Source organism: Schistocerca serialis, chromosome 2 (genome assembly GCF_023864345.2).
Source record: "Schistocerca serialis cubense isolate TAMUIC-IGC-003099 chromosome 2, iqSchSeri2.2, whole genome shotgun sequence".
NCBI lineage: Eukaryota > Metazoa > Arthropoda > Insecta > Orthoptera > Acrididae > Schistocerca > Schistocerca serialis.
Window position 1 is genome coordinate 226,288,883 of NC_064639.1, and position 25,931 is coordinate 226,314,813.

Sequence of the window (25,931 nt, forward strand, 5' to 3'; positions counted from 1 at the left end):
GCACACTGCACAGCCAATGCTGCAGAGCCATTTTGGAAATGCTAGAATTATCAGTCATCAGTTCCCTACAGCCCGTCCATCCAGATCACCTGATCTTAATCTGTGTGTCTTATAGTTGTGGGGTTATATGAAAGATACTGTGTTCAGTGCTTCAGTTACAAACTTAGCTGCAATGAAGACATGCATTGACAATGCATTCTGAATGTGAGCCCTGAGACACTCCTATCTGTTGTGGAACAAACCGTTTCTTGATTTCAACTTTTGGCACAAAATAGTAGGCAGCATATTGAACATGTCTTGCACCCATCTCACGGCAATTAATAATTGATTGCATTGTTGCTTTTTACATGGTTTTTGTCTTCAGTACAATTAAGAACCAATTCTTCCCATCCGATGTGGTATGACCTTACCACAGTGGAGGGGTTTCTCTTACTAACAGTGCCATAACTGATGAAAGTCTAACTTGCACAGTCATGCTCCTTGCACAGTACAGTTGGTTCACACCACTGCCACCGTCTTGTGATTCATATGTCATTTGGAGCCAAACCCAATTACATTAAGATATTTACAGTGTTATCTAGTGGAAAAATTATCATCAATTTTTTCCCTGTGACATTTCCCACTTCTTCAATAATATTCTGTTCACTTTTGACATCATTCTAAACAGCTGTTCTTTTTTTACAGTGTTTTGAAACTGGAATTTTAATTAAAAACAAAGCATGCCATAAAAAATCTACATATAGTATTGACAATAACATATCACTACACTGATTAATACTATTTACACTTACATCTTCTAAATGTGAGTCTAGTACATTAGCAGGAAGTTGCTACAATGAAAAAAGTCACTGCTTCCTCAATTATATCAAATAGTTGCTACTAATCTAGTATCATAATAATTACATAAATACATTTTTAATGATCTGCAGCTGTACCAACAGAGGCCTGTGTACAATGAACCACTATTTTTTATCATGCAGATTCACAACGGACATTGCTACTAGCCATGCAGTTAACAAGATTTCTCAATCCTTGAATGTGGATAATACGAAGAATTGAATAATAAGGTATGTTTTTAATTTTGTTTTGAATTAGCATAGTTTCTAAATTTCTTAGTTTTTGATAGATAAGCACTTGTTGAAGACCTTTACACCAGAGTGCTTAATTCCAGTCTGAAGCCTACACAAAAGGGGAAAAGCCTAAGAATTTATTTATTTATTTATTTATTTTTTGTGTCTTGTGTTATGGTGGTGCAAAACACAATTTGGATGAAATTGATTTTTATTGTTAACAACAAATCCAAGTGGGATGTTAGCGTAAGGATTCTAAAGAGGCTGCTGTAAGATATGCAATGTCTACTTCACACAGTATTCTTACCCTCACTAATGCTGTATTTAGTTACTAGTATCTATGGAGAAATTACAATGAAACTGTTAATTTTATTAATCTGTGTTTCACTTTTACAAGTATGCTGCACAGGCCATAACCCTGATGTACAATACTGTTTGGATAATAAATTCTTGCAAAGCAGTTATTTCACAATGTAAAAAGCTACAGCTACACCATTCCTTCATTGATGTTTATGACTATAGGGCAGGTGCTTAGCTATGGCCTTGCTAAAGGAATCATCCCGACATTTGCCAGGAATGATTTACAAAAATCATGGAAAACCTACATCAGATCGGTGGAACAGAGCAAACTCCATCCAGAATATGAAGTCAGTTCCTTAGCAACTGTACTTTCTCATTCAACTGGTCCCAGCTTACAAAGTTCTCTTGATCATATGCAATTTGCACCAAGTATAATAAAAATATACTTTTCAGTGCACCACGGCAAACACGATGGACACCTGCTGATGGCTCCAGGACCACAAACATGCATGTCCCCATGTTGTCCCTTCAGCCAGCAAATATTACAATTTTGAATCATCCTTTAAAACTTTGGAAGTTCATCTATATAGGTTAAGAGAAAGGATCTGGCAAAATCATAGTATACACCAACATGATATTTTTTTCTTGCTCAGCACTATCAGGATTATCTGTGAGGTTTCATACGGTTTTCCTTGTGCAGAATCCATTATGGAAGCAACATTGAGAGTCAAGTAACAAGTTATGTTAGAGAAACGAGTCATTTTTCCATTAGAGATGGCTTTATCAAAAACTTTTGAAAAGAATGGAATGAGTGAACTGATCCATAATTAGATTTTGTTTACTTATCTCCAGTTTCTACATGGTCATTACTATAGTATATCTAAATCTGTGAGTAAATATCCTCATACCCAGCAAGCAATTGTGAATAACGAATATCAAAATGTTGTCAGATTTTTAAAAACAAATTAATATGGTACCTGATTTTGTCTTGCACATACAGTTCAAGGGAATACCTGAATTCCAAATCATGGTACCACAGAAAATTTTCATAATATTTGTCTTTACATAATAACGTTTCCTGCTGCCATTTTGTTGGATTTTTTTCTCCTATATACACCAGTAGCTGCACTTGACCCTGATGGAGGAAGAAAACTTTGTGGAGTGAAAGTGGGATAGACTGGTGTTATATATCTCTCACTTTGTTGTTTCAAGCTTATCATAACTTATACATAAAATTCAGCGGTGTTAGCAACAACTTATGGTGTGTATGGGCACGATCAGGAGAGTGGTGAAGATTGATGATTCTATCAGCATTTCATTGATACATGCATAAATGGAAACTACAAGTAAACAACATTAAAGTGCATCAAGTGAGGTGACTGCAGTGGTAATAGTGCTGGATTTTATTCCTATCGACCATTCTGATTAGGTTTTCTGTGGCACCCCTGATCAATGAATGTGCACTTTACCTTCTTGCTTTATATGTATGTTATGTAATGTACCCGACATGTTTGGTACTACTGCAGAAATGCTCCAATGATAAAAAAGGAATGAAATGTACTCCTATCAATTCAGCACAAAATTTTACACTGGTACAGATACAATTTAGTGGGCATACTTACTGCTTTTTAGCTGCTAATGAATTTTGTAAGCCTCTTAAATACTGCATTTTTTAAACTAATTTTTGTTGCTGGTGTGTGCACTGCTAATCCTTTTGTATTTGGTTTTTTACCCTCCGGCTAGTGTTTGCTGCCACTGTGAGGAAGTCTCCTCATTGAAGCTCATCAGTCATCAGTTTCTGCCACGCCTATTTTCTAGGAAGTTACTTTCATTCATATGGCTACTTTCATTTGCTTCTTGTATAATAAAGATCTAAAACGTTTTTACATTTTTCTTGGAGTGTTTTATTTCTTGTGCATGGTTTAACTTTTATAATAACAGTCTGAAAGATTTAACAATACGGAGCACTGAATTTCAACTCTTGACAACAGCTTGGCATCTGAATCAAGTAAAGCTCTGCCTTCCCAGCAAAAATTACTTAATGTCAGTTGCTTTCCACTGCCTGCCTTTGCTTCTTGTTAATTTTACCCTGTGTTGATTTTTAGAACCACAGGAATATGTTTAAGAAAAAGTTAAATTCTGATTCTACATAATTTGCTTTCTAAATCTCTTTCCAGTACTATTCTTGTAATTTATCTCTAAGTACCACAATCAAAATATTGTTTATTTTTCTGTAATATAACACTTCTCTTCTATTACGAGGTGCGTTCAAGTTCTAAGGCCTCCGACTTTTTTTCTAATTAACTACTCACCCAAAATCGATGAAACTGGCGTTACTTCTCGACGTAATCGCCCTGCAGACGTACACATTTTTCACAATGCTGATGCCATGATTCCATGGCAGCGGCGAAGGCTTCTTTAGGAGTCTGTTTTGACCACTGGAAAATCGCTGAGGCAATAGCAGCACGGCTGGTGAATGTGCGGCCACGGAGAGTGTCTTTCATTGTTGGAAAAAGCCAAAAGTCACTAGGTGCCAGGTCAGGTGATTAGGGAGCATGAGGAATCACTCCAAAGTTCTTATCACGAAGAAACTGTTACGTAACGTTAGCTCGATGTGCGAGTGCGTTGTCTTGGTAAAACAGCACACGCGCAGCCCTTCCCGGATGTTTTTGTTGCAGTGCAGGAAGGAATTTGTTCTTCAAAACATTTTCGTAGGATGCACCTGTTACCATAGTGCCCTTTGGAACGCAATGGGTAAGGATTACGTTCGCTGTCCCAGAACATGGACACCATCATTTTTTCAGCACTGGCGGTTACCCAAAATTTTTTTGGTGGCGGTGAATCTGTGTGCTTCCATTGAGCTGATTGGCACTTTGTTTCTGGATTGAAAAATGGCATCCACGTCTCATCCATTGTCACAACTGATGAAAAGAAAGTCCCATTCATGCTGTCGTTGCACGTCAACATTGCTTGGAAACATGCCACACGGGCAGCCATGTGGTCGTCCGTCAGCATTCGTGACACCCACCTGGAAGACACTTTTCGCATTTTCAGGTCATCATGCAGGATTGTGTGCACAGAACCCACAGAAATGCCAACTCTGGAGGCGATCTGTTCAACAGTCATTCGGCGATCCCCCAAAACAATTCTCTCCACTTTCTCGATTATGTCGTCAGACCGGCTTGTGCGAGCCCGAGGTTGTTTCGGTTTGTTGTCACACGATGTTCTGCCTTCATTAAACTGTCGCACCCACGAACGCACTTTCGACACATCCGTAACTCCATCACCACATGTCTCCTTCAACTGTCGATGAATTTCAATTGGTTTCACACCACGCAAATTCAGAAAACGAGTGATTGCACGCTGTTCAAGTAACGAAAACGTCGCCATTTTAATTATTTAAAACAGTTCTCATTCTCGCCGCTGGCGGTAAAATTCCATCTGCCATACTGTGCTGCCATCTCTGGGACGTACCGACAATGAACACGGCCTCATTTTAAAACAATGCGCATGTTTCTATCTCTTTCCAGTCCTGAGAAAAAAAATTGGAGGCCTTAGAACTTGAATGCACCTCGTATTTGAACCCAACTGGCCACCTTATTTCATTATTAACATCTAACTATCAAGATGAGACAATCCTACCGACTATTATTTTATAAATCCTATTGATTATTATTTTATATCTAAATTACTAAAGGTGATTGTCAAAGCTGTTGCCCTATGTTTTTCAATACTAATTGGAAACCTGATTGTGAGAAGTAATCAAAAGTCGAATATCAGTAACCTGCACCACCCAACTTCTTTTTATTCTTTTCTTTTTTTTTCTTTTTTGGAACATATAAATGCAGGGTTGCCATCATTATTAATGGGTTTGGCACATATGCGACATCACTGCACTTGGCTTACAAATAATAGTTACTTTGTGTTTATATCTCAAAGAGTTCTCCACTAATTCCGACATTCTATTCTTATCATTACTGCCTAGAATAAACCTTCTTGGTCTTCTTAACCCTTTTCTTTCTGGCTTTAGTTTGCACATTTATTCATTCATTCACATTAATATGCTGTGTTAATTAAATTCCATCATCAAGAAGAGTTTACAGGGAAAGTTATACATTAACTACCACTTACTTCTGATAAATACTAACAACAAATTATGACTGTTGCTCATCTACTCTAGATTGTGCTTCCAGATTACTTTATACATGTATATTAAAAGACAGAGCAGTCACTTGTTACTTTGGAAAAAGAACCACACCCCTTCCTCTTACACTATTCAACTGCAGTTTTCATTTAATACTTCACACAAAGCATTTATGTAACTACATGCAGACTACTACTGTGTATACTGACAAAGTCAAGACCTGTTTCATACTAACATTACAGTTATATATTTAAAAACAAAGATGATGTGACTTACCATACGAAAGCGCTGGCAGGTCGATAGAAACACAAACAGACACATACATACACACAAAATTCTAGCTTTCGCAACGAACGGTTGCTTCGTCAGGAAAGAGGGAAGGAGAGGGAAAGACGAAAGAATGTGGGTTTTAAAGGAGAGGGTAAGGAGTCATTCCAATCCCGGGAGCGGAAAGACTTACCTTGGGGGGAAAAAAGGACGGGTATACACTCGCGCACACACACACACATATCCATCCACACATTACAGGTGTGGATGGATATGTGTGTGTGTGTGTGTGTGTGTGTGTGTGTGTGTGTGTGTGTGTGTGTGTGTGTGTGTGTGTGCGCGCGCGCGAGTATATACCCGTCCTTTTTTCCCCCCAAGGTAAGTCTTTCCGCTCCCGGGATTGGAATGACTCCTTACCCTCTCCTTTAAAACCCACATCCTTTCGTCTTTCCCTCTCCTTCCCTCTTTCCTGATGAAGGAACCGTTGGTTGCGAAAGCTAGAATTTTGTGTGTGTGTATGTATGTGACTGTTTGTGTTTCTATCGACCTGCCAGCGCTTTCGTATGGTAAGTCACATCATCTTTGTTTTTAAATATATTTTTCACGCGTGGAATGTTTCCCTATTATATTCATAACATTACAGTTATGCACAATTCATGTAACAGACCTTTGCACCAGAACATAAAACTCCATAACTCCATTCATAATCCTAGATAGGAAGGCACATTATTTTTTCTTTTAGTATTGTCATACTGAATTGCCGATTTCATCCTAAATTACATGTGTCGCTAACCAGAAATACTATTAGGGAGTATATGCATTCACTTCTAGGTGCAAGAATATCTAGATCCCTTGAGAGGCTTATGGAAAAGTCCAGTTGTCAACACACATTAAAACACATTAAAAACTTGTCACTGTAACTTTAGAGAACAATTCGGACAATACACAAAACCTTAAAAGTCATAACACATTCGTTTGATTGTCAGTTAAAATAGAGGACAAATGTGTCAACGAATGAGCCAATACTCTTATTGCGTACTTTTGTAGAATAAATACTTTTACGGCTTCAGCTGCATTGCCACAGAAGGTTATGCTATAGGACAGAGAGAGAGAGAGAGAGAGAGAGAGAGAGAGAGAGAGAGAGAGTTTATAGTGTACAGGCACTCAACAGCAGGGTTAGCAGTGCCTTGCAAAAATTAACAGGAATGACTGTGGTTAAAATGGCTAAACATTTCACAAATAATGAAGAGTAAACCTGCAGAACCGCACCCACAGTCACACTGATAAGCACACTACCTCACATTCGCTAAGATAACATGAAGTCGCTAAAACTGTAATGAAACCACAAGTAAAGCAAGGAAAGAGCTAAAATAAATAAACGGGGAAATGTGACAGGCTGACCACTTACAAAAACATGGATGAGCCAACCATGCTGAAAACACATTAAAAACTTATAACTGTAACTTTAGAGGACAATTCGAACAATACACAAAGCCTCTGGTCTAGAAATGAAACATTGTCCTTTAAAATGCCGTGCACTGTGACCTGTACACAACAAACACCACACATTGGAGGCCCTTCTCCCCACAAGAGGAAGCCATGCGTCATGCGATATGTCCTATGTAAAGATGAGTGAGAAGGAACTCATTCCGCCTGTGTGGCTGGAAGAAGCTATGCCACGGCCAAATTGTGAACTTTACCAGATGCAGCTTACTGCCTGTCACTTCCAGCCACTCTTCTCATTGATGCATGACTCTGTACCTTAACAGCGAAGTGATGGGATGTACAGGATGACACACTGAAACATCTGAGAATCATGACATGCATCCTTGACTGTTACATCTGCCCTTTCATTCACCATAATACCCACAAATCCTGGCACCCAACAGAAAGACACCTCCATCCCCAGCCTTTGTAGGTGGAGGAGGGCATCCTGAAATTCTGAACTTCTTTATCTGCTGGTTACAAGAGCTTCAGAGAGTGACAGGCACTCCGGGAGTTGGAACAGACGAATTCAACACTTGCAGCACATCTCATCTGCTCCAGTTCCTGTGCAAGACCACTTATAGTTTCATGTCGAAGATAGTAAACTTTTGAGGCAACCAGATGTTGAGGACACAATAAGGAAAAACGACAGTGCAACCAAATGAGTCATTCTGTTTAGGCCCATCCATTAATACAGCCACAGAGATGTCATAAAATGACGCATCAAAAACACACACACACACACACACACACACACACACACACACACACACCACTCCTCTAACCACTTCACAGTTGCAACTGATGAGATGCTGTTGCCTTGCTGAAGGATAGCAGAAAACTGCAGAATTGTCCACAAATAAGGAGACTGTACAGGACTCCATACCACACATGTTATGCTGTTGATGGCTGTGACAAAGAGGGTAATACTTAAAATGCTTTTCTGGGGAAATCATTCTCTACTGAAAACTATTCAACAGCACATCAACTTGGTGCTGAAAGGAACACTTTGATACGAAGGAACGAATGAAGATGGGAGGTGGTCTTAGAAGACCCACTGGTTGAGCTGCCCTAGAATGTTGTGTCTTCAAGTAGGGACATATGCCTTACTGATGTCAAAGAATATACCTATACAGCGATGTTTATGTAGGAAAGCCTGCTGGATAGCCATCTCTTACAGGGTCAGTCTGTCGACAGTAGATAAATATTTCCTGAATCCAACTGAGAGCAACTAAGGGGATACTTCATCTCCAACAACCAGAACAGACGACTGTTAACCATTCTCTCCAAGGTCTTTCCTTAAAAGCTTGTTAAGGCAACGCTCTGACAACTACTGGGGCACATCCAGTCCTTTCCTGATCTGAGGAAAGGCATCAAAATTGCCACCCTCTTCCCTTCACAAGTTGGGAAAGTGGCCTGTCTGCCATATCAAATTAAAACATTGTAAGAGGACTATCTGTGACACTGATTTCAAGTTCTGCAGCATGCTATATCTGATTTGGTCTCTGGCAGTGGAAGTAATCATCACAAAATCATCTGCCACTGTCTAGCCAATGTCTCCAGACTTTGTTTGGAGAAACCCCTGCTTCAGCACTGTTGCTATAGATAACTGACTCCATTTACCAGAAACCCTCCTGATGGCTTCCTATACTTTCATAGGACAAGCAGAGTGGTGTAGGGAGCCTGGGAACATTTGCCACGACATTGTCTTGCCTCTCATTGATTATTTGCCAATCCTTCACTCGCTTTATTTGAAAGGCTGCAAGGTTGTCCACCTATGTGGGGGGGGGGGGTGGGGGGGGGGGGGGGGGTAACTTACACCACTGCAGAGTCCACTCATCAGTCCACCAAGGTACAGGTTGCCTCCGAAGGTAACCTGAGGACTTTGGGATGAATAAATCAGCAACATGACGGATCACTCATGTGATGTGTTCCACCCATTCCTGAACACTGCCTCAGTGTTCAGACACAGCCAGCTGCCCGAACAGTGCCTATTTGCTCTGCTGACCATCCATTTTGATGTCTTCCTTTCAGGGAGTGCTGCATCCAGTAGGTGAATCCTGAGAGGAAAGTGGTCACTGGAATGAAGGTCTTCAGTAACTTCCTACTAACCCAAATTTACATCTACATGGATACTCTGCAAATTACATTCAAGTGCCTGGCAGAGGGTTCATCGAACCACCTGTGATGGCTGGGAAGCAGAACGAGCGGTTGATGGCTGAAGACGACACACAAGCAGTGTTGAAATGAGTAGGATTGCCTGTGTTTAGGATGCACAGCTTATATGAAATCATGAGGCTCTCTAAAACTTGACCCCTAGGGCAAGTAATGTGGGAGCCACATAATACATTATGGGCACTGAAGTCTACCAGTAGGAGAAATGACCGGGGGTGTTGCTCTAATAGACCCTTGACAGCCTTGCAATTATTGCTGCCTGTGGTGGTAAATACAAAGGGCAAATAGTAATCCAGTGACCCAATGAACTATTAACGGTAATAGCCTGCAGGTCAGAAATCAGGGATAGAGCAAGGGAGTGGTGAGTGTTATTGATGACAGCAACCTTTCCTAGGCTCTCCCCCCCCCCCCCCCCCCCCCCCCAGATCATCCTTGTGACAGAGTGTATAGCCCCATAGCACAGGAGCATCAGCAATTTAAATTTAAATGTGTTTCTTGCAAATACAAGCACAGGGGCGTTCAGTTCCTCCACATGCGTCCTGCACCCACTCATGTGCCACTGTAGTATGGGAGTCATTTATCACATTAGTTGGTCTTTCACCCTGTCTCTTCACAAGGATGGGAAGCCTGCAATGAATGGAGACACAGTCTTAGAGCAAGAGGTTACTGCAGGTAGACTTCAGATTCCGTGGCTCTGAAGACGAATCTTGAGAAGCGCCAGACAGAATGATGTTGACATGGTCTGACAGTTTACTACCTTTCTTCGCCTGTGGCTGGAGCCTCCCATTTACTTTTTTAGGCAGGGAAGGCTTTACAGCAATGACCATTGCAGTGGCAGTTGCGGTGCCACACTGTTTACCAGACTCTCGCTTTGGTGGTGCTGGGAGCTGTGCAATGTTGTCAGCTGTGACTTTCTCTGACTTTCTCGAAGGAGGAGATGGGGGGCTGGGGGCGAGAGTGCTTACATTAGCAATATCCACTGTGTAGCAACATCAGATTTTGGAATAGGATTTTTGAGACAGTGACAAGAAGTTGTGAATATGGTAGGCTTCATGACTTTATAGATTTTTTTGACCCCGCCGTGTGGGATATGCTTCATTGTTTTCAGCTCCTGTACCTTCCATTCCTCATAGACGCTGCAGTCCTTACTCCAGACAGTGTGGGCCCCAAAGCAATTAACACCCTTCAAAGCAGATGGACAGACAACCGACTCCTTCGTAGGTGGTCCTACCATATTTTCCCCATGGTGGCTTCTCACTTGCACCTGAGAGTAGTGTGCCCAAAGGGGTGGAAATTAAAACAGCATACTGTGTTGGGGACATAATGCTGCACATTTAAGTGAAAGAAACTTGCTGTGACATATTCTGGAAGCTTTATGCTACTGAAAGCAAGGACAAATGACAGTGAGTTCACTAGATTGCTATCCACCCTTTGCATTATGTACTGCATGTCCACAATGTGTCAATCAGATTTCAGTTCCTCTTTGCAAATATCTACAAGATACCTGAATGACAAAACACTTTTGCTATAGTTCAAGGTGTTGTGTAGTTCTGTTTCAATGGCATATTCCCCAAGGCATCTAGTTTCTTGGAGATTCATTGCTGGTTGTGAACTAGAAGTTCCGACCACAGGTGTCCCATTGCGCAATTGCTTGGCAGATTTTAAATTGCCAACAACGCTCTCTAAGCCCTTTTGGATGTAGAAAGGTGAAACTTTCTCAAAGCTACCCTCTTTACTTTTGACTGTTTAAAACACTTTCTGACCAGCAGCATGCATTATGTTACTAAAAACTGAAGCATTCTGAATAATTCCGGAATCAGGAGAACTGGCCACACAAGCATTCTTGTTACGGAGGGTGTTGATACCCACCAGTAGAACCACCCATTCCACTGGGTGGTGTTATGTTTAAGTTTGAGGGGCCCATCTAGGTCCCACAAGCACCTAGAGAACTAAGAGTGCACACAGGCAGAGTCCCACTTGCCTGAGTAAACCTCATACAGCTGAGGTGTGGCAGTTTCCACAGGGGCTCCCCACTAACGACTGCTCCACCTCAAAAGCCATGCATCCCATCAGCACTTTGTTTTTATACAGACTTTCAGCATCCTCATGAACTGGATGGCTAAGCCAAGATTCCCAGTATCTGACAAACACAATATTTCACCTCTAGGCTGTACAGTGGTCACCGAAGTACACCCAGAGTTTCAATTACAGAGATTTGTCAGTGGTTATCAATCCCCAGCTCAGGAAACCCATGTTCACCAAGCCCATACCCAGCAAATGAATGCTGTGCTCCCTGAAGTATTCGTCATTTAGCTTGACCCAGGAGGGTATGTGACTTATCGAATGCTACAGACATGGCAAGTGCTACTGCTTGCTACAGGATGGTGCTGAGTAAATGTATACTTCAGACAAAATAAGAGAGATTTTTAAGTGCAATACAGATAGAACCAAACTTTTAGCTTAAGTTAGACACATGCTGAATGGAAAAACTGGTAGAAGCCAGCATTCGGAAAGACCAGTTTGGTTTCTGGAGAAATGTAGGAATATGTAAAGCAATACTGGCCCTACGACTTATCTTAAAAGTCAGGTTAACAAAAAGCAAACCTAAATCTATAGCATTTTTAGATTTAGAGAAAACTTGATAATGTCGACTGGAATATATGATATGAAATTCTGAAGGTAGCAGGAGTAAAATACAGGGAGCAAAGGTTATTTACAACTTGTACAGAAAATAGACTGCAGTTATAGCATCAAGGACATGAAAGGGAAGAAGTGATTGCGAAGGGAGTGAGATAGGGCTATAGCTTATCCTCAATGTTATTAAGTCTGTACATTAAGCAAGCATTATGGGAAACCAAAGAAAAATTTGGAGTTCAGAGAGAAGAAAGAAAAGCCTACGATTTGCTAATGAAATTGCAATTCTATCAGTTACAGCAAAAGACTTGGAAGAGCAGTTAAAGTACCTTGAAGTTATAAGATGAGCATCAATAATAGTAAAATGAGGGTAATGGAATGTAGCTGAATTAAATCAGGCAATAATGAAGTAATTAGATTAGGAAATGACATATTAAAAGTAGTAGATGAGTTTTGCTACTTCAACAGCAAAATACCGGATGATGGCTGAGGTAAAGAGGTCTTACAATGCCAACTAGTTTAGCAAGGAAAGCACTTCTTGAAAGCACAATTTGTTAAAATCAAATATAAATTAATATACATTTTCGGAAGTCTTTTCTAGAGGTATTTGTCTGGAGTTTAGCTTTTTACAGAAATTAAACATGGATGATAAGCACTTCAGACAAGAAGAGAAAAGAAACTTATGACATAGTGCTATAGAAGAAGCTGAAGATTAGATGGGTGGATCTCATAACTAATGTGAAGTTACTGAATCGAAGTGTGGAGGGAGAAAACAAATTTGTGGCACAACTGGACTAAAAGAAGAGGTCATTTGTTAGGACACATTCTAAGACATGAAGGAATCATCAATATGGTATCGGTGAGTGTGCACATTTGAAGGAGGGTGAGGGGGGAAATTGTAGGAGGAGACCAACGGATGAATACAGTAATCAGGGTCACATGAGTGTAGGTTGCAGTAGTTATTCGGAGACAAAGAGGCTTACACTGGATAGACAACTGTGCAGAGCCACATCAAACCACTCTTCAGCCAGAAGACGACAATAACAACATCCACATGTTAGTAACACCTCAGTTATCATCAATCTGGATACCTAGAACTTCACATGAGAATCCTCCTCCAGTGTAGATCTACTGATCCCTGATTCTGGTACCTCTAAGTCAAGGCTGTTTGACTTCTGACCACTGTAGAATCAGATTCTTACTAGCTAAATACTAGGTGAGTTGTTAGTCTTCTTATGTCCTGTATTACCAAGACTACTTCTGAACTTGTTGCACTGACTGCACAATTTCATACACAGTCTAAATATTGGAGATATTTACACTGAAGCAGACATGTAGTATTCTCTACACATCTTGGAATGCTCATTTTTGACATTTACAAAATCTCATTAATAATTTCCATAGTTTTGCATACTTTAAAATTACAGCCTGATGAGCCAAAAACTTAATGTTCATAGGAGCTACAGCTATACTTAAAATTGAATTTTGTTTGCGATGTTAGATAACAAAGCTGTCGATCGTGTGCCCAGAGAATGTTGGAAATATGAGAAAGACTAGTTGAGAGTAACTCATGCTAAAACAAGAAATGTATTTGCAGTTGCGAATAAGGACAACCATCAGTTGTATAATGGATTGACAACAATAAAAATTTGTGCCAGGCAAGGCACAACTCACAGCCAGACCCAAACTTCCATGTGTCATCAACAGCATGCTTATTCCTTTGGACATGCATGCATCCTAGCCATGCCTAGCCAAACATAGGTGACGGCTCGTGATAAGTGGGAAATCCAGGTTAGGGTCCCGGTCCAGAACAAATTTTCATTGTCGTCAATCCATTGTACAGCTGATGGTTGTCCATATTTGCAACTGTGAATACATTTCTCGTATTTTATAACAGCTGCAGTGTCTTTTTCTTCAGATATGCATGTATGCAGGCCCGAAGGAACACTGCTTCATAATTTGGAATAACATAGGCACTGCAACACTGTATCATGTCAAACCATTTCTAAAATAACAAACAAACTGGTGAAATGTGCAAAAAATTCAACTCCAGTTAATTTAACACTAAAGATAAAAAATTATATACATACAAGATGCAGAATGTGTGAATTATAAAATTATGAGACAGAAATGCAGGCCAGTACAAGTGACTTAGCATTTGCTGCTGCCACCCCTGCCCCCCTTTTCCCTCGTACACTTTCACCCATGTCAGTTTTCACTTGTAATTATGATGTGAACTGTATACAAATCTTGTAATTTGGTGCCACTCTAAGCTCGGCATCCCAAGCAGCCACTGCTAATTCTGATAGATCCTGTAAAGAAAGCTTACAAGTAAGCCTGCCACCACAAGCTGTGGCTTGCTTCTCTTGGGCTTTAAATCATTCCTGGGCCAGTACTTGCCTTGAGAAATGTTAATACTGTTCATTAACACACATAAAAGTACATACACAATCCTACCTTTTGAAACTAGTAGTTCCTTCTTTGGCGAGGAAAGAGAGAGAGAGATTGTAGAAGGTTAAAACAGGATGCTGGGCTATTCTGATCTGAGGATGAGAGGAATCTACTGGTAGTGTAGTTGAGCAATCGCACAAACATAACTGATGGATATTTAAATTTCTTTCAGAATATCTTATAAATTATCATCTAACTATATACACACCACAAGAATGGGTATGACCAAGTGAAACAGGAAGCACATGATTAAATGAACGTAACAGATGCCAGATACGGAGGTGCTGTGTAACCAACTATGTGTGAAGAATGAAAAAGGCTGCTGAGTAAAGTGAATCTGACAAGTTCAGACTGTGATGAGCTGATAACTATAAAGGACAACACCTAGTTTTATTGTATATTTAGAACTCGTTGAACGCATCTCAGTTGGCTTCCATAAAGAATTTACAACATAGAAAGCAATAAAAGAGCTCATAAATGAAGTTCTGGCAGAACGAAATGAGAAACACTGTCCTATTGGTACATTTTGTGACTTCGCTAAACCATCTGATTGCGTGTACCACTTGGCAGCTAAAGTGTTTTGACATTAAGAGCATTCCTGGTGAATGGATGAAGCCTTACCTTGATAACAGAAAGCAGAGGATCACTTTGACACACTGGGCCACAGGCATGAAACTAACTTCAGATTGATGGAACACACTGAGTGATTCTACAAGGATTGACAAAGATCTTATAAAAGGCAGGAGTTTGTATTTTTCCTCTTGACTGAGAAAAGTATTGAACTTGAAATGTAAGTAGCTATATGAAGATGAAAGCAGACTGACATGTTCATACCTTATGATACGAGAGCATTCTCAAAAATTGGCATAATTTTAACAGGAGTACAGTATCTCTTCCAGGCAAGGTTATAGCTGTAAATAAATTTGGGCCTATGGAAGCCTAATGTATACTTTAAGTAAGTTTCACTATGGAAAAAGTTACACCAACCAAACTATTTATCCCGGCGGGGTCAGGGATTTTCTCTGCCTCGAGAAGACTGGGTGTTGTGTGCTGTCCTTAGGTTAGTTAGGTTTAAGTAGTTCTAAATTCTAGGGGACTGATGACCATAGATGTTAAGTCCCATAGTGCTCAGAGCCATTTGAACCAAACTATTTACTTATTCAATGACAGGTGAGAGAAGCACTGTAATCATGAACAAGAAATCTACAGGGCACATCGCCGCTCAACCAACAGATACAGTATAAACTAGGATGAGGATCAGAGAGCTGCTGCTGTTACTGGTATTGTACCCTCACAGGATCAATTGAAATTATTTTGGTGGATAATATTATTAACAAAGACAAGGGTTTCCTTTAAGCAGAGCAAGGAACCCCATTTTAAAGTGCATAAACACAGTGCTGTTTAGAGAAAGCTGGCACTAAGTTCCTGCACGCAATTTTTTGGGTCAATGGAAGTGTCAGATTCCAACCGTCTACTTTGACCCGTGACGTAAGGGTGTTGTGGTGTGTGACGTCATAATGGCACGGTGTTTATGAGTTGATTGTTTTTGTAGATGTCATGGTTCATGAGGCCCTCTGGTGTGTGTGTGTGTGTGTGTGTGTGTGTGTGTGTGTGTGTGTGATAAGATGTTTTTTCAATGAGTTACCAATTTTTTTTGTTTATGTGTTTGGCATTTTCATTAAGTTTTATTGGTTTGTTGTTTGTAGTGTGGTAAGACGTTTGATTTGTGTGGGAGGGGGGGCGGTGAGGTTGAGGGGGCTCTGGCCGACCTAGTTTGCAGTGCCAGAATTTGTTGGCGGTAAGTAATAGGATTTTTTTCCCCACCCTAGTCTTCTCGAGTTGTGATGTTTTGTGTATTTATAGTTTATTGAATGTGTTTTAATCTATGTAGGGATGTTTGATTTATGGATTTTTGAAGTTGTGGTTTTGGTTTTATTTTTCGTAGTTGTGGTTTCTCGGTATCAATAGTTGTAGTTGACCTATATAGGTCACCAGAAATGACCGATTCCCATCTTCGTAGTTGAAGGTGTTGGTGTTTTGGTACCATCATCTGTGGTTGACGTATGTGCGATTCCAATTTTCATAGTTTTAGTTGTAGGTATTGTTATTTTGGTATCGTCGACTGTGGTTGACCTATACAGGTCAAGGAAAATGTCCGATTCCAATTTTTGTAGTTTTAGTTGTAGGTATTGCTATTTTGGTATTGTCTCCTGTGGTTGACCTAGGCCTACATAGGTCAAGGGAAGTGTCCGATTCCTGCAGATTTTTGTTGGTATAGTGGGATGTTGTAAAGATTTTTTTTGTTTGTCATTTTGTGTTTTGGGATCATGGTGCGTTTTTTCTACTATTATATTTAGTTTGTCCTCCACCCCCAATTTCAAGTGGTTGCCCCATTAGTTCAATTGTATTTTTGGAGGGAGATTTTATTGTCGTATTTACATGTTTGTTACCATGTGTATGTAGTGACGTCATAGGTGCCATATTGGAGATGCTTAGAATAGCCATTTCCTCATATTGATGATTTCATGGGTCATAGCAGACGGGTGGAATCGGCCACTTCTCTAATCCCAATTTTTTTTTTTTTTTTTTACTACAAATATACTGCCTTGCCATCATTCACCACACGACATTACTCATGTATGTCCTCCATTAGGAGAAACAGTGAGAGCTTTCACCACATGCCCCCAAGTCTTTTAGCTACACTGAGACTTTGCATCAGTTTAGTGAGATTCATCATCAGTGCCTTATCTGAAGGTGGTGGAACTAATCATTATGTTGGGCAGTACCATGATCTTCACGTCAGTTATCATATCCACTAGAACTACATTGGTTTAGTATAAAACATGATCCAAACCACTGTGCTTCTCTCCTTAATGTGTCACTACCTCCACTAGCTATATACGGGTCAACATTCAAGTGATCACCCACAAGAACTATACACTATATTGCAAAGAAAATACACAAACAAAATCTACAACTGAAACACAGAAAGGTAAACATCACAAACACCGCCTACATAAAAAATCATTCTTCAAAGAAATTATCAATGGCTCCCCTTGTTCACTAGTCAGATAGAAATGTTATCAAGTTGGGCACTGGCGTACGGTATGAATCATCTTAAGTTTGACAAATTACTTATGATTGAACCTGGCTCTAGCCCATCACTGTATCTTATACTACATCATATGCAAGCCACAATAGTGTCTCCTAAAGTGCATGAAGAAAACTGATGTTCCAGTGTTCCTGCAGGTGAATACTTATCACTCTACATAAATATAAGAAGTTGTGGTATACAACAAGCTCACTCGAAACAATAAAGTACAGCATGACAATCACAATATGTGTGTTGTGTAAGAAACTTGTGATCAGTATGAAAGTGAAATCACATTCTTAATCTATTTTATAGCTGGTTTTACCTACCTTCAGGAATGTTGATGAATCGGTGTATACCAGTTCATCTGTTGTTGAGTCTTCTGTAACTACTTTTTCCTGAACGTTTTCCTCTACCTGCTTTTCCTCCTTAGGAACTTTCTTTGGTTTAGGTTCAATTGAAGTACCAAGGGCTTGTCGGAGTTCGTCTACATTCGATACACCAAACTAAGGAGATAATGAAAACACTTTTCAAAAACGATTGGCCTCAATTTCTCAGTTGCAAACTATAAGGTATTAGCGTTCTTGAGTGTTAAAAATATGTTTCCCACCAGCAACACATGTTAAATAACTAATTACAAGGGAAAATACAGCAGTATACTATACATATTGAACTAAGCAAATGACACCACACAGGCACACAAAACTACTTTTACAGAATGAACACAATTGATATTTTTATTCTTGTTACTTATCACGTATACTTCAAAGAATTAAAGGCAATATCGTAAATACAGTAATTTCTCGATGTTCTGCTAGTACTATACTCGCATGTCAAGAGATTTTGCGTTCCGCTTACAATAAAATATTGTTCCGTATTGCATACAATAACGTAAAATTCTCATATTACATACTGTCTGCGCCAGCAACTGTTTCCGTTTTTGGGACCGTTCTCTCCTTTCTCTCAGCACATCAGTCATTTTCTGCTTGTTGTTACCGCTGGCTCACAAATGTAAACAAAACATAATCTACGATAATACTGTATCTAGCGTCATGGCAAAGTGTATGCAATTCGACATTTAAGGATCGACTCTGGTAGCGACATGTATACAAAGATAACTTCCCGCGTTTCGTCTCTCTTGATAGTCTCTCGCGACAGTAAAACGCCTGACTGCGTTGACGTTTGGGAATCCAGCGTCATGTGACTAGCTCCTGCACACGTTTTTGGCTGCAACGACCGACGAACGGCTGACTCGAAACTCTAAGTACGAGTGCAATAGGATTGCATATTCGTGCACTTTCCCTCATTATGATCCCACAGTTATCTATATGGACTAAACAAATCACGGGGTACACTAAAATGGCTCACTGCTACTGAAGGGAAAAATATGGTGCGAATTACATTTCAGGTGTGCTTAAGAACTTTCATCGGACACAAAGTAAACGTGTGATTGGCAGTTTTGTAACACTTGTGTCTGACCTCGTTGTAGTAGTAGTCAACTTCTGTCGTAACGTACGTGGTCAAGTTAATTATCGTTTTACATTAAATATTATGAAACGTAGTATGGTATTGAAGCTTTTGTCGCCAAATTAATGCAAAATCATACCATACTCTATTGGGATGTATACAGATATTTTAAATTCAGTTATTACTCTATACCCAGAGATTACTTTAATTTTGTATAATTGTTTGTCTAAACCAAGAAAAAACCTTCGAATATCATAAATTCTCTGTCAGCGCTTGGTGTATGACACAAAACTCGTAGTTTCCTAGGCGTCTATATCACTGGTAAAGGTTCATTCACATCTTCATCCCAGTCTAAAAGCGAAATATACGTTACTGCTGTATGTAGAGACATATCTGTACACATCACGTCTTGGTGATATTTGTTTGCTTTTGGAATAAGATAATTTTAGCGTACAGTGGTAATGTATTTAATAATCACTGATGAGGGTGGCCTATATAATTCAGTCCCATATTTAATATTCCTTTGATAGCTCTGCTTGTTTCCTTTTGCCACTGGAATACCGTTAGTCTACAGCAGGGCTTCCCAACCTTTTCAGCTGGCGGACCCCTTGTCCAGTCGAAAATCCATGGCGGGCTCCTAGTCAGTCAAGAGCACAGTAACTTAAAATTTCAGAGCGAAACCCATGGGAACTGAAAGCTACTTAATGCAAGTGCCATGTTCCCAATAACTCCCCCTCCCCCCCCCCCCCCACGCCGAAGTATCAATAGTTTTTGGTTTAGAGACGAATGAAAACAACTTGAAATTAACGAACCAATTTGAATTCCTACTGTATCCAAACACTTACTAGTGGATTTACTCCCTTTGTTCAACACACTATAGTCTGCTTAAAATTACTTGGTAATTGAAATTTCACACGATGGCGCTGTCTTCCTCCAAGAGCAGTCAACGTCACGTCCAAACTGTTCACTGTTGACAACCTGCCGCTTATGGTCTGCTCACTTCCACTGTTTGGCTACTGTTGTGTAAGGAGCATGCGTATTTTGTAACAGTCGCTCTATCCCATCGTTGACAACCAATAAAGCCAAATCCAAGTAATTAACCTATCTATTATTATTCTCTAGTTCCATTGTGAATTTAATTTTTTCATACATCGAATTAAAATGAATGTGTAACTGCTCCAGCTCCTTATGGGACCCATCTACCACAAACAACAAATCATCAACATATCATGCATAGAATCTAATGTTATCTTTAACGTCCATAACGCTGTTAAAAAAAACAGGTTTCTTTTTAATTGATAAAAAACAGTCTACTATAAGCCCAGCGAGCGGGCAGCCCATGGCCAGGCCATACAGTTGTTCATAGATCTTCTCACTAAATTCAAAATAATTGTACTTGAGCGTTATACGTAGAAGCATCATCATCTCAGTGGTTTCCTGGGCTGTTATTTTTTTATGATACCGTAGGTTTCGTTCTATGATATTAAGTGTGATGCTGACTGGGACATTGGAATATAAATTAACTATGTCGAACGACACTAACTTAGTCATAGAACAGCATAAGATAGTTTGGAGCCTCTCTACTAACTACCAGGAATTTTTTATCAAGTAAACGTATTCGAACACATACACTTCCTTTAACTTATTTTGCAGAAAACCAGCTAATTTATGACGAGCACTATGGAATCTGTCGACAATCGGACGAACTGGATGGTCCTTTTTATGAACCTAAAATTGGCTATGTGACTTAGGTGGCTTCGAATTCATGTTAATTAATGTCTTCTTTTTGTATTCGCCTATAAGGCATTTTGTGTTACGAAGAGCATCCCTGATGACTTTTTGCAAGCTATTTGTGGGGTCTACCAATGTTATTCGCGTTGAAAAATTACATGGTTTTATCAATATACTCGCTAACATACGCTACAATAACTGAGTTTCCCTTGTCAGCCTTGGTGATAATGGCCTCATGTTGCTTCAACTACATATTAATGTCCCTTATAATCCTATATTCTTCATTATTTTTGCTAACCTTCTTACATTCTTTTCCTATTAATTTTGAACATTCATGTGCAATATGCACATGCTTACTTTTCTCAACTTTCTCACAATATAGTCCGAACTTCGAATCGACTACTTAATTTTCTATCGTCCGATCATCAATAAGCTTAGGTGTAATATTATATTTAAGCCCATTGTTTAACAAATTCTTTTCTATGGGAGAAAATGTGATTTCTGTTTTATTAACAACCCTTTCATAGAACTTTATCTCACTCCTCTGTACATTACATGGCATCCTAGGTTCCTTTCTACTAACCAACTGAGCCAGTATTTTCTCATGCCTAATCGCGATTTCCTCCTTACGATTACGCAGCCATTCATTAACAAAAAGGCAGAAACTATCAATTCGAAAATTATGCATTTCCTTAAAAGCTTTTGTTAGTGACAAATACAAACTGTATGAAACTTCATTCAAACGATCCTCAATGATGTATAACTCAGGTATTCTACTCTCTAGACCCAAATTTTCCATTTCAATTCTTATGTTAGACGCCCCATAAGAACGTTTGTAGTAGAAGAAAATGTTAACAGAATAAAGTGTAGCATATAAGCAACTGTTTTTCACTTACAATGGCTCCCAATTTGTGAAGGATGAAACCACTTTTAATAGCTTGCTTTATATCAGTTGAGTGCGTGACTGCCACATCCATTTCAGATTTAGGTCTATGTCTAGACATCTGACAGCGTACTTACTAACTCCATCCGTGAGTTTGTGATGGAAAATGTGAATATCATCAGCTTCAATATCATTTAAAATATGGATTTCATGTGAAAAACAATTAAAATTACCTATTATGCCTACTGTTTTCCCACCTTAAATATGGATCCATGTTATGGGGTCATTTGATAGCAGCTAAGTGAGGAGTTTTCAGAATGAGAAAGGCCATTAAGATCATTAAGTATGTAAACGTAGAAACTCCTGTAAGACTCTGTTTAAGAGTTCAGATATTCTACCTTTACTGCATATTTACGTTATGGGGACTCTCATATTTTTAAACTAACTTAATCGACAAGGAATAACAGACTACTTAAACAATGACAATCATAACCCTAACAGTGTTGTTGATGGTGTTGTTGTCCAAAGACTGGTTTGATGCGCCTCTCCGCACTATTCTATCCTACATATGCCTCTTTAGCTCTGAATAACTGCTGCAACCTACATTTTTTCAGTCTGATTACTATATTCGTCTCTTCAATAGCATAAACTATTTAAAAGATACATAAATTCCAGCAGCAAATATGAAACAACAGAACCAAAAAAATAACAAAGAAAGCAAGCGAAATGAGAATAAGCAAATGAAGTGGGAGTAAGCAAGTGTTGCTCACTTCTAGCAGCTACTTTCAGAATGGTAGAATATGAGCAGCGAACAGTTCTCTGAAGCCAGGTGAGTATGCTCAAGTGATGTCAATTTCCTATCCTAAACATCAGCACAGCCTGACGTTTTACTGGCTTGAGACACTATCCATCTCTATTGCTCTTTCTTTCTTTTTTTTACCTGGAGTCACATAAAACATATTAGAATAGATTTCGACTTTTTAAAAAGTCGTCAGCAGATGAAACCTTTTACAAGAAAGACAAAATAGTAAAACAAGGCTAATTCACCCTGGCCATCACGTCACTGCACATCCCATCAAAACATTCTGCAGTGCATTTCCAATGGCGGCATTCCCATGGCCATCACATCGCATCACATCATGTCACATCACTGTCAAGGTTTCTCAGGAAAAAAGATCTGACGGCTGATGTCATCCATCCTTTGTTGATCGCAGAACCCAGGCTCATTTCCTCCCAATGCACAGCCATGCTCATATCTCCCTATATTATAAATAATTAAACATTCAACCTCCATACAATTTTTCTAGATGAACAAATGAACAGATCTTCTACTGATAACGCTTGTTCATTTACATTCAAAATTGGCATGAGATTTCCCCCTCAATTAAGAAAACGATTTATCTTCGAAACCTTTGGCCATACAGTATCTGGGAAATCTCAAACCCTCACGCCTGCCGCCCCTTATAAATGAACAAGCGTTTGACCACTAATCAGTTTCCACCTATAACAATCCAAAGTGAATACAATTTGAATTAACCATATTATATTCTATAAATTGCACTCTGGCCAATATCGCTTTCTTTTTCCTTTTTAGATTAATCAAAAGTCAGTGGTCTTCCTTACACTGTAAGAAGTGAGAGATGCACATGTAACTGATGAGATCTGGGAAAGTGGAAGATTGAACAATCCCAAATCATTTGCGTTTTCCCCATCAAAACTTGTTTTAGCTTCTCTGTTGAACAGAAATCTCTTTGTTCCAAAAACCCTGTCGGTAATCACTTCTTCGCCTCAAATCCAGACTGAAAGAAGAAGAATTAAAGGGTGTAAGGAGACTGGAGCATAGCTGATTCTTAGTGGTTTGCAAAATACAGCACTCCTAAGTAAGGAGATTATATCTCCTCTTGGTGAAAATTCTGAGATCATTGTCGAATAAAGTAGTTTATCGTTCTTCACGAAAATTTTGTGAGTAAATGAGAAACATAAGACCTCTTAAGGCGTTCTTTAACATCAGACCTCTCTCTCCCCTCCCCCTCCTCCCCCTTTGACAAAATCATCCTTATTGCAGTGGCCAGATTGTAAATGTGTTGAAATTGGGTTTGATGTTAATATTAATTGTTGCTTCTATGTATGGTTTCAAGCCATATGTTACAGAGTACAAATACTGATGCATGGCCAACATCCAGATTTTAGTGGCAAAGATGCTATTTGCTGCACCCAGACAGTGTGAGTGGTTTGAGCAGCAAAGACTACATTCATAGTAGCCAGCCACAAGAAGAAGAATCAAAGGCAATATAAAAGTAGAATTAATTGTTAAAAGTAATGGTATTCCTCAATATTTGTTTGGTAAATGTTTCCTAAATGGTTTCATATGGGAATGGTTGAATTATTCTGGGGGTAGCGTCGATGTAGAAGAGCCCGAATGAACTGGGTATTTTCAGCACAGGTGATGTTTGAACAGCCATTGCTAGGTGCATTGGCGATAACAACAACGGAATAGTAGCACTTTCAGTGCAGACTGAACTAGGTTTTTCTTTGGTACAAGTACTGAATGGCTCAACAAAAGCGAAAGATAGATATCGCAAGCTTTGATTGTAAGTTCTTAGTGGATGATTAACGTGCGGTTAGTGAAGTAACGTGGGAGATCTGGATATTTGATAGTAAGGAGTGGGTAAAATATTTCATTGAAAATGAGAGTTTTATGGTGCAAACTACACAGAGACCAGACTCTGGTTAATGAGTCGTGATTGAAAATGGGGACCATATGCTGATTTGAACAGTTCTCTAATTTCGCATTGGTGTTACAGTTTTGCAAGCTCATTTGTGGTTGAGTGTTGGAATAATTGTTTGCCTAGGGATTTGATACACTGTGATTGGATTGAGTGGTTGATGTGGAGATTTATGGAATTGGGAATTCAATGAGAAAATAGTGTAGAGTGTTATTGTTGTAAAAAGATGATTAGTTTTCGCTTTAAGTAAAAGGAACTCATCTAGTGGTGATTGGTATTTTTCTGGGTCTTACATGTTTGGAATTTGATAATTGATTGGTTGTACAATGTTAACTTCACTTACGCATTGCCAAGATCTTACTTTAAAAATCGATTAATAATTAGTTGGAACTATTTATTCAAATACATAAAAGGTTTACCAATACTTACAATTTTCTTTTTGTTTTGCTTGTGTGGTCAAAGATCTTTAAACTGGGGAAAGAGAGTGTGTTGCAATCAGCCACCACCTGAAGAGGCTTAACTTTGCACCAATTGTTTAAATGGCGTGGCACAAAATGGTGGTGGCATATAGGATACCTCTACGACTTTATTGTCGGTAAGAAATTGCGGTCACTCATGTACTACCATCAACTGCTTCCGTATGTGAAGACCAAATAAAGCAAAGTTGTGTTAAAACTGAGGAAAAAGTAATCCCAGCACTTAATTTCAAAGAAAATTAATATTACCTCCAGATCAAAAGCTATAGCTAAGGACCTTCCTCCCCAATGAAAGCAAGGGAAACATTTAAATTGAAATAATAAAATTCATTAAAGGAAGCAGTATAGAATATTATCAAGCAGAGAAATTCTTTGGCGCTAATACTTAAGTTTGCAAAGTAATTCAAGTTCAAAGATTATTAGTTTAACATCAGGTTTGAGATAATATTATTAAGAAATAACGACCAACTAAAGTATAGAAACTTTCAAAGCAATTTGTTTTCCTTAGTGGCAGGAAATATTAGGAAAACAACTCTGGATTATACATTTGAAATGTAAATAAATAGTTATATAACAAAGAAATTGACTTCATTTTATGAACAAAACACATACTCTGTAGGGAGAGAATATTGTATCACTTCATGGAAAACCAATTACATCTCTGGGTACTAAATTGACTGCAGGTACAATTTACGAAAATTTGTTTTCTTTAATAAACCAGGGCCATGAGTAATTATTTATTTACCTCATAACTAATAACAATAAAGCATTTATTTATTTAATCGTATGGCTACTGCCCCCCATCAAGCAGACCGTTCGCTGGGTGCCAGTCTTCCAATTTGTCGCCACTTCGATGACCTGCAGTCGATGAGGATGATAGGATGATGAGGACAGCACAACACCCAATCCCTGGTCAGAGAAAATTCCCCAACCCAGCCAGTAATCGAACCCAGGCCCAGAGGATTAACAACCTGTCACGCTGACCATTCAGCTATCTGGGGTGGACAATAAAGCATTGTAAGTATATGAAA

General features: G+C 39.2%; 1 protein-coding gene across 1 annotated transcript in view; it reads right to left on the minus strand.

Annotated features, from left to right (window-relative positions):
• The window catches only part of LOC126456976 (N6-adenosine-methyltransferase non-catalytic subunit), a 68,309-nt gene extending 49,583 nt beyond the window's left edge, over window positions 1–18,726 (minus strand). The window contains exons 1-2 of the mRNA XM_050092920.1: window positions 18,531–18,726; window positions 17,947–18,123 (exon numbers count right to left, since the gene is read on the minus strand). Coding sequence (XP_049948877.1) covers window positions 17,947–18,123; window positions 18,531–18,596 — 243 coding nt within the window. The 5' untranslated portion in view covers window positions 18,597–18,726. The remainder of the gene's footprint in view (window positions 1–17,946; window positions 18,124–18,530) is intronic.
• Between the last annotated feature and the right edge of the window lie 7,205 nt (window positions 18,727–25,931).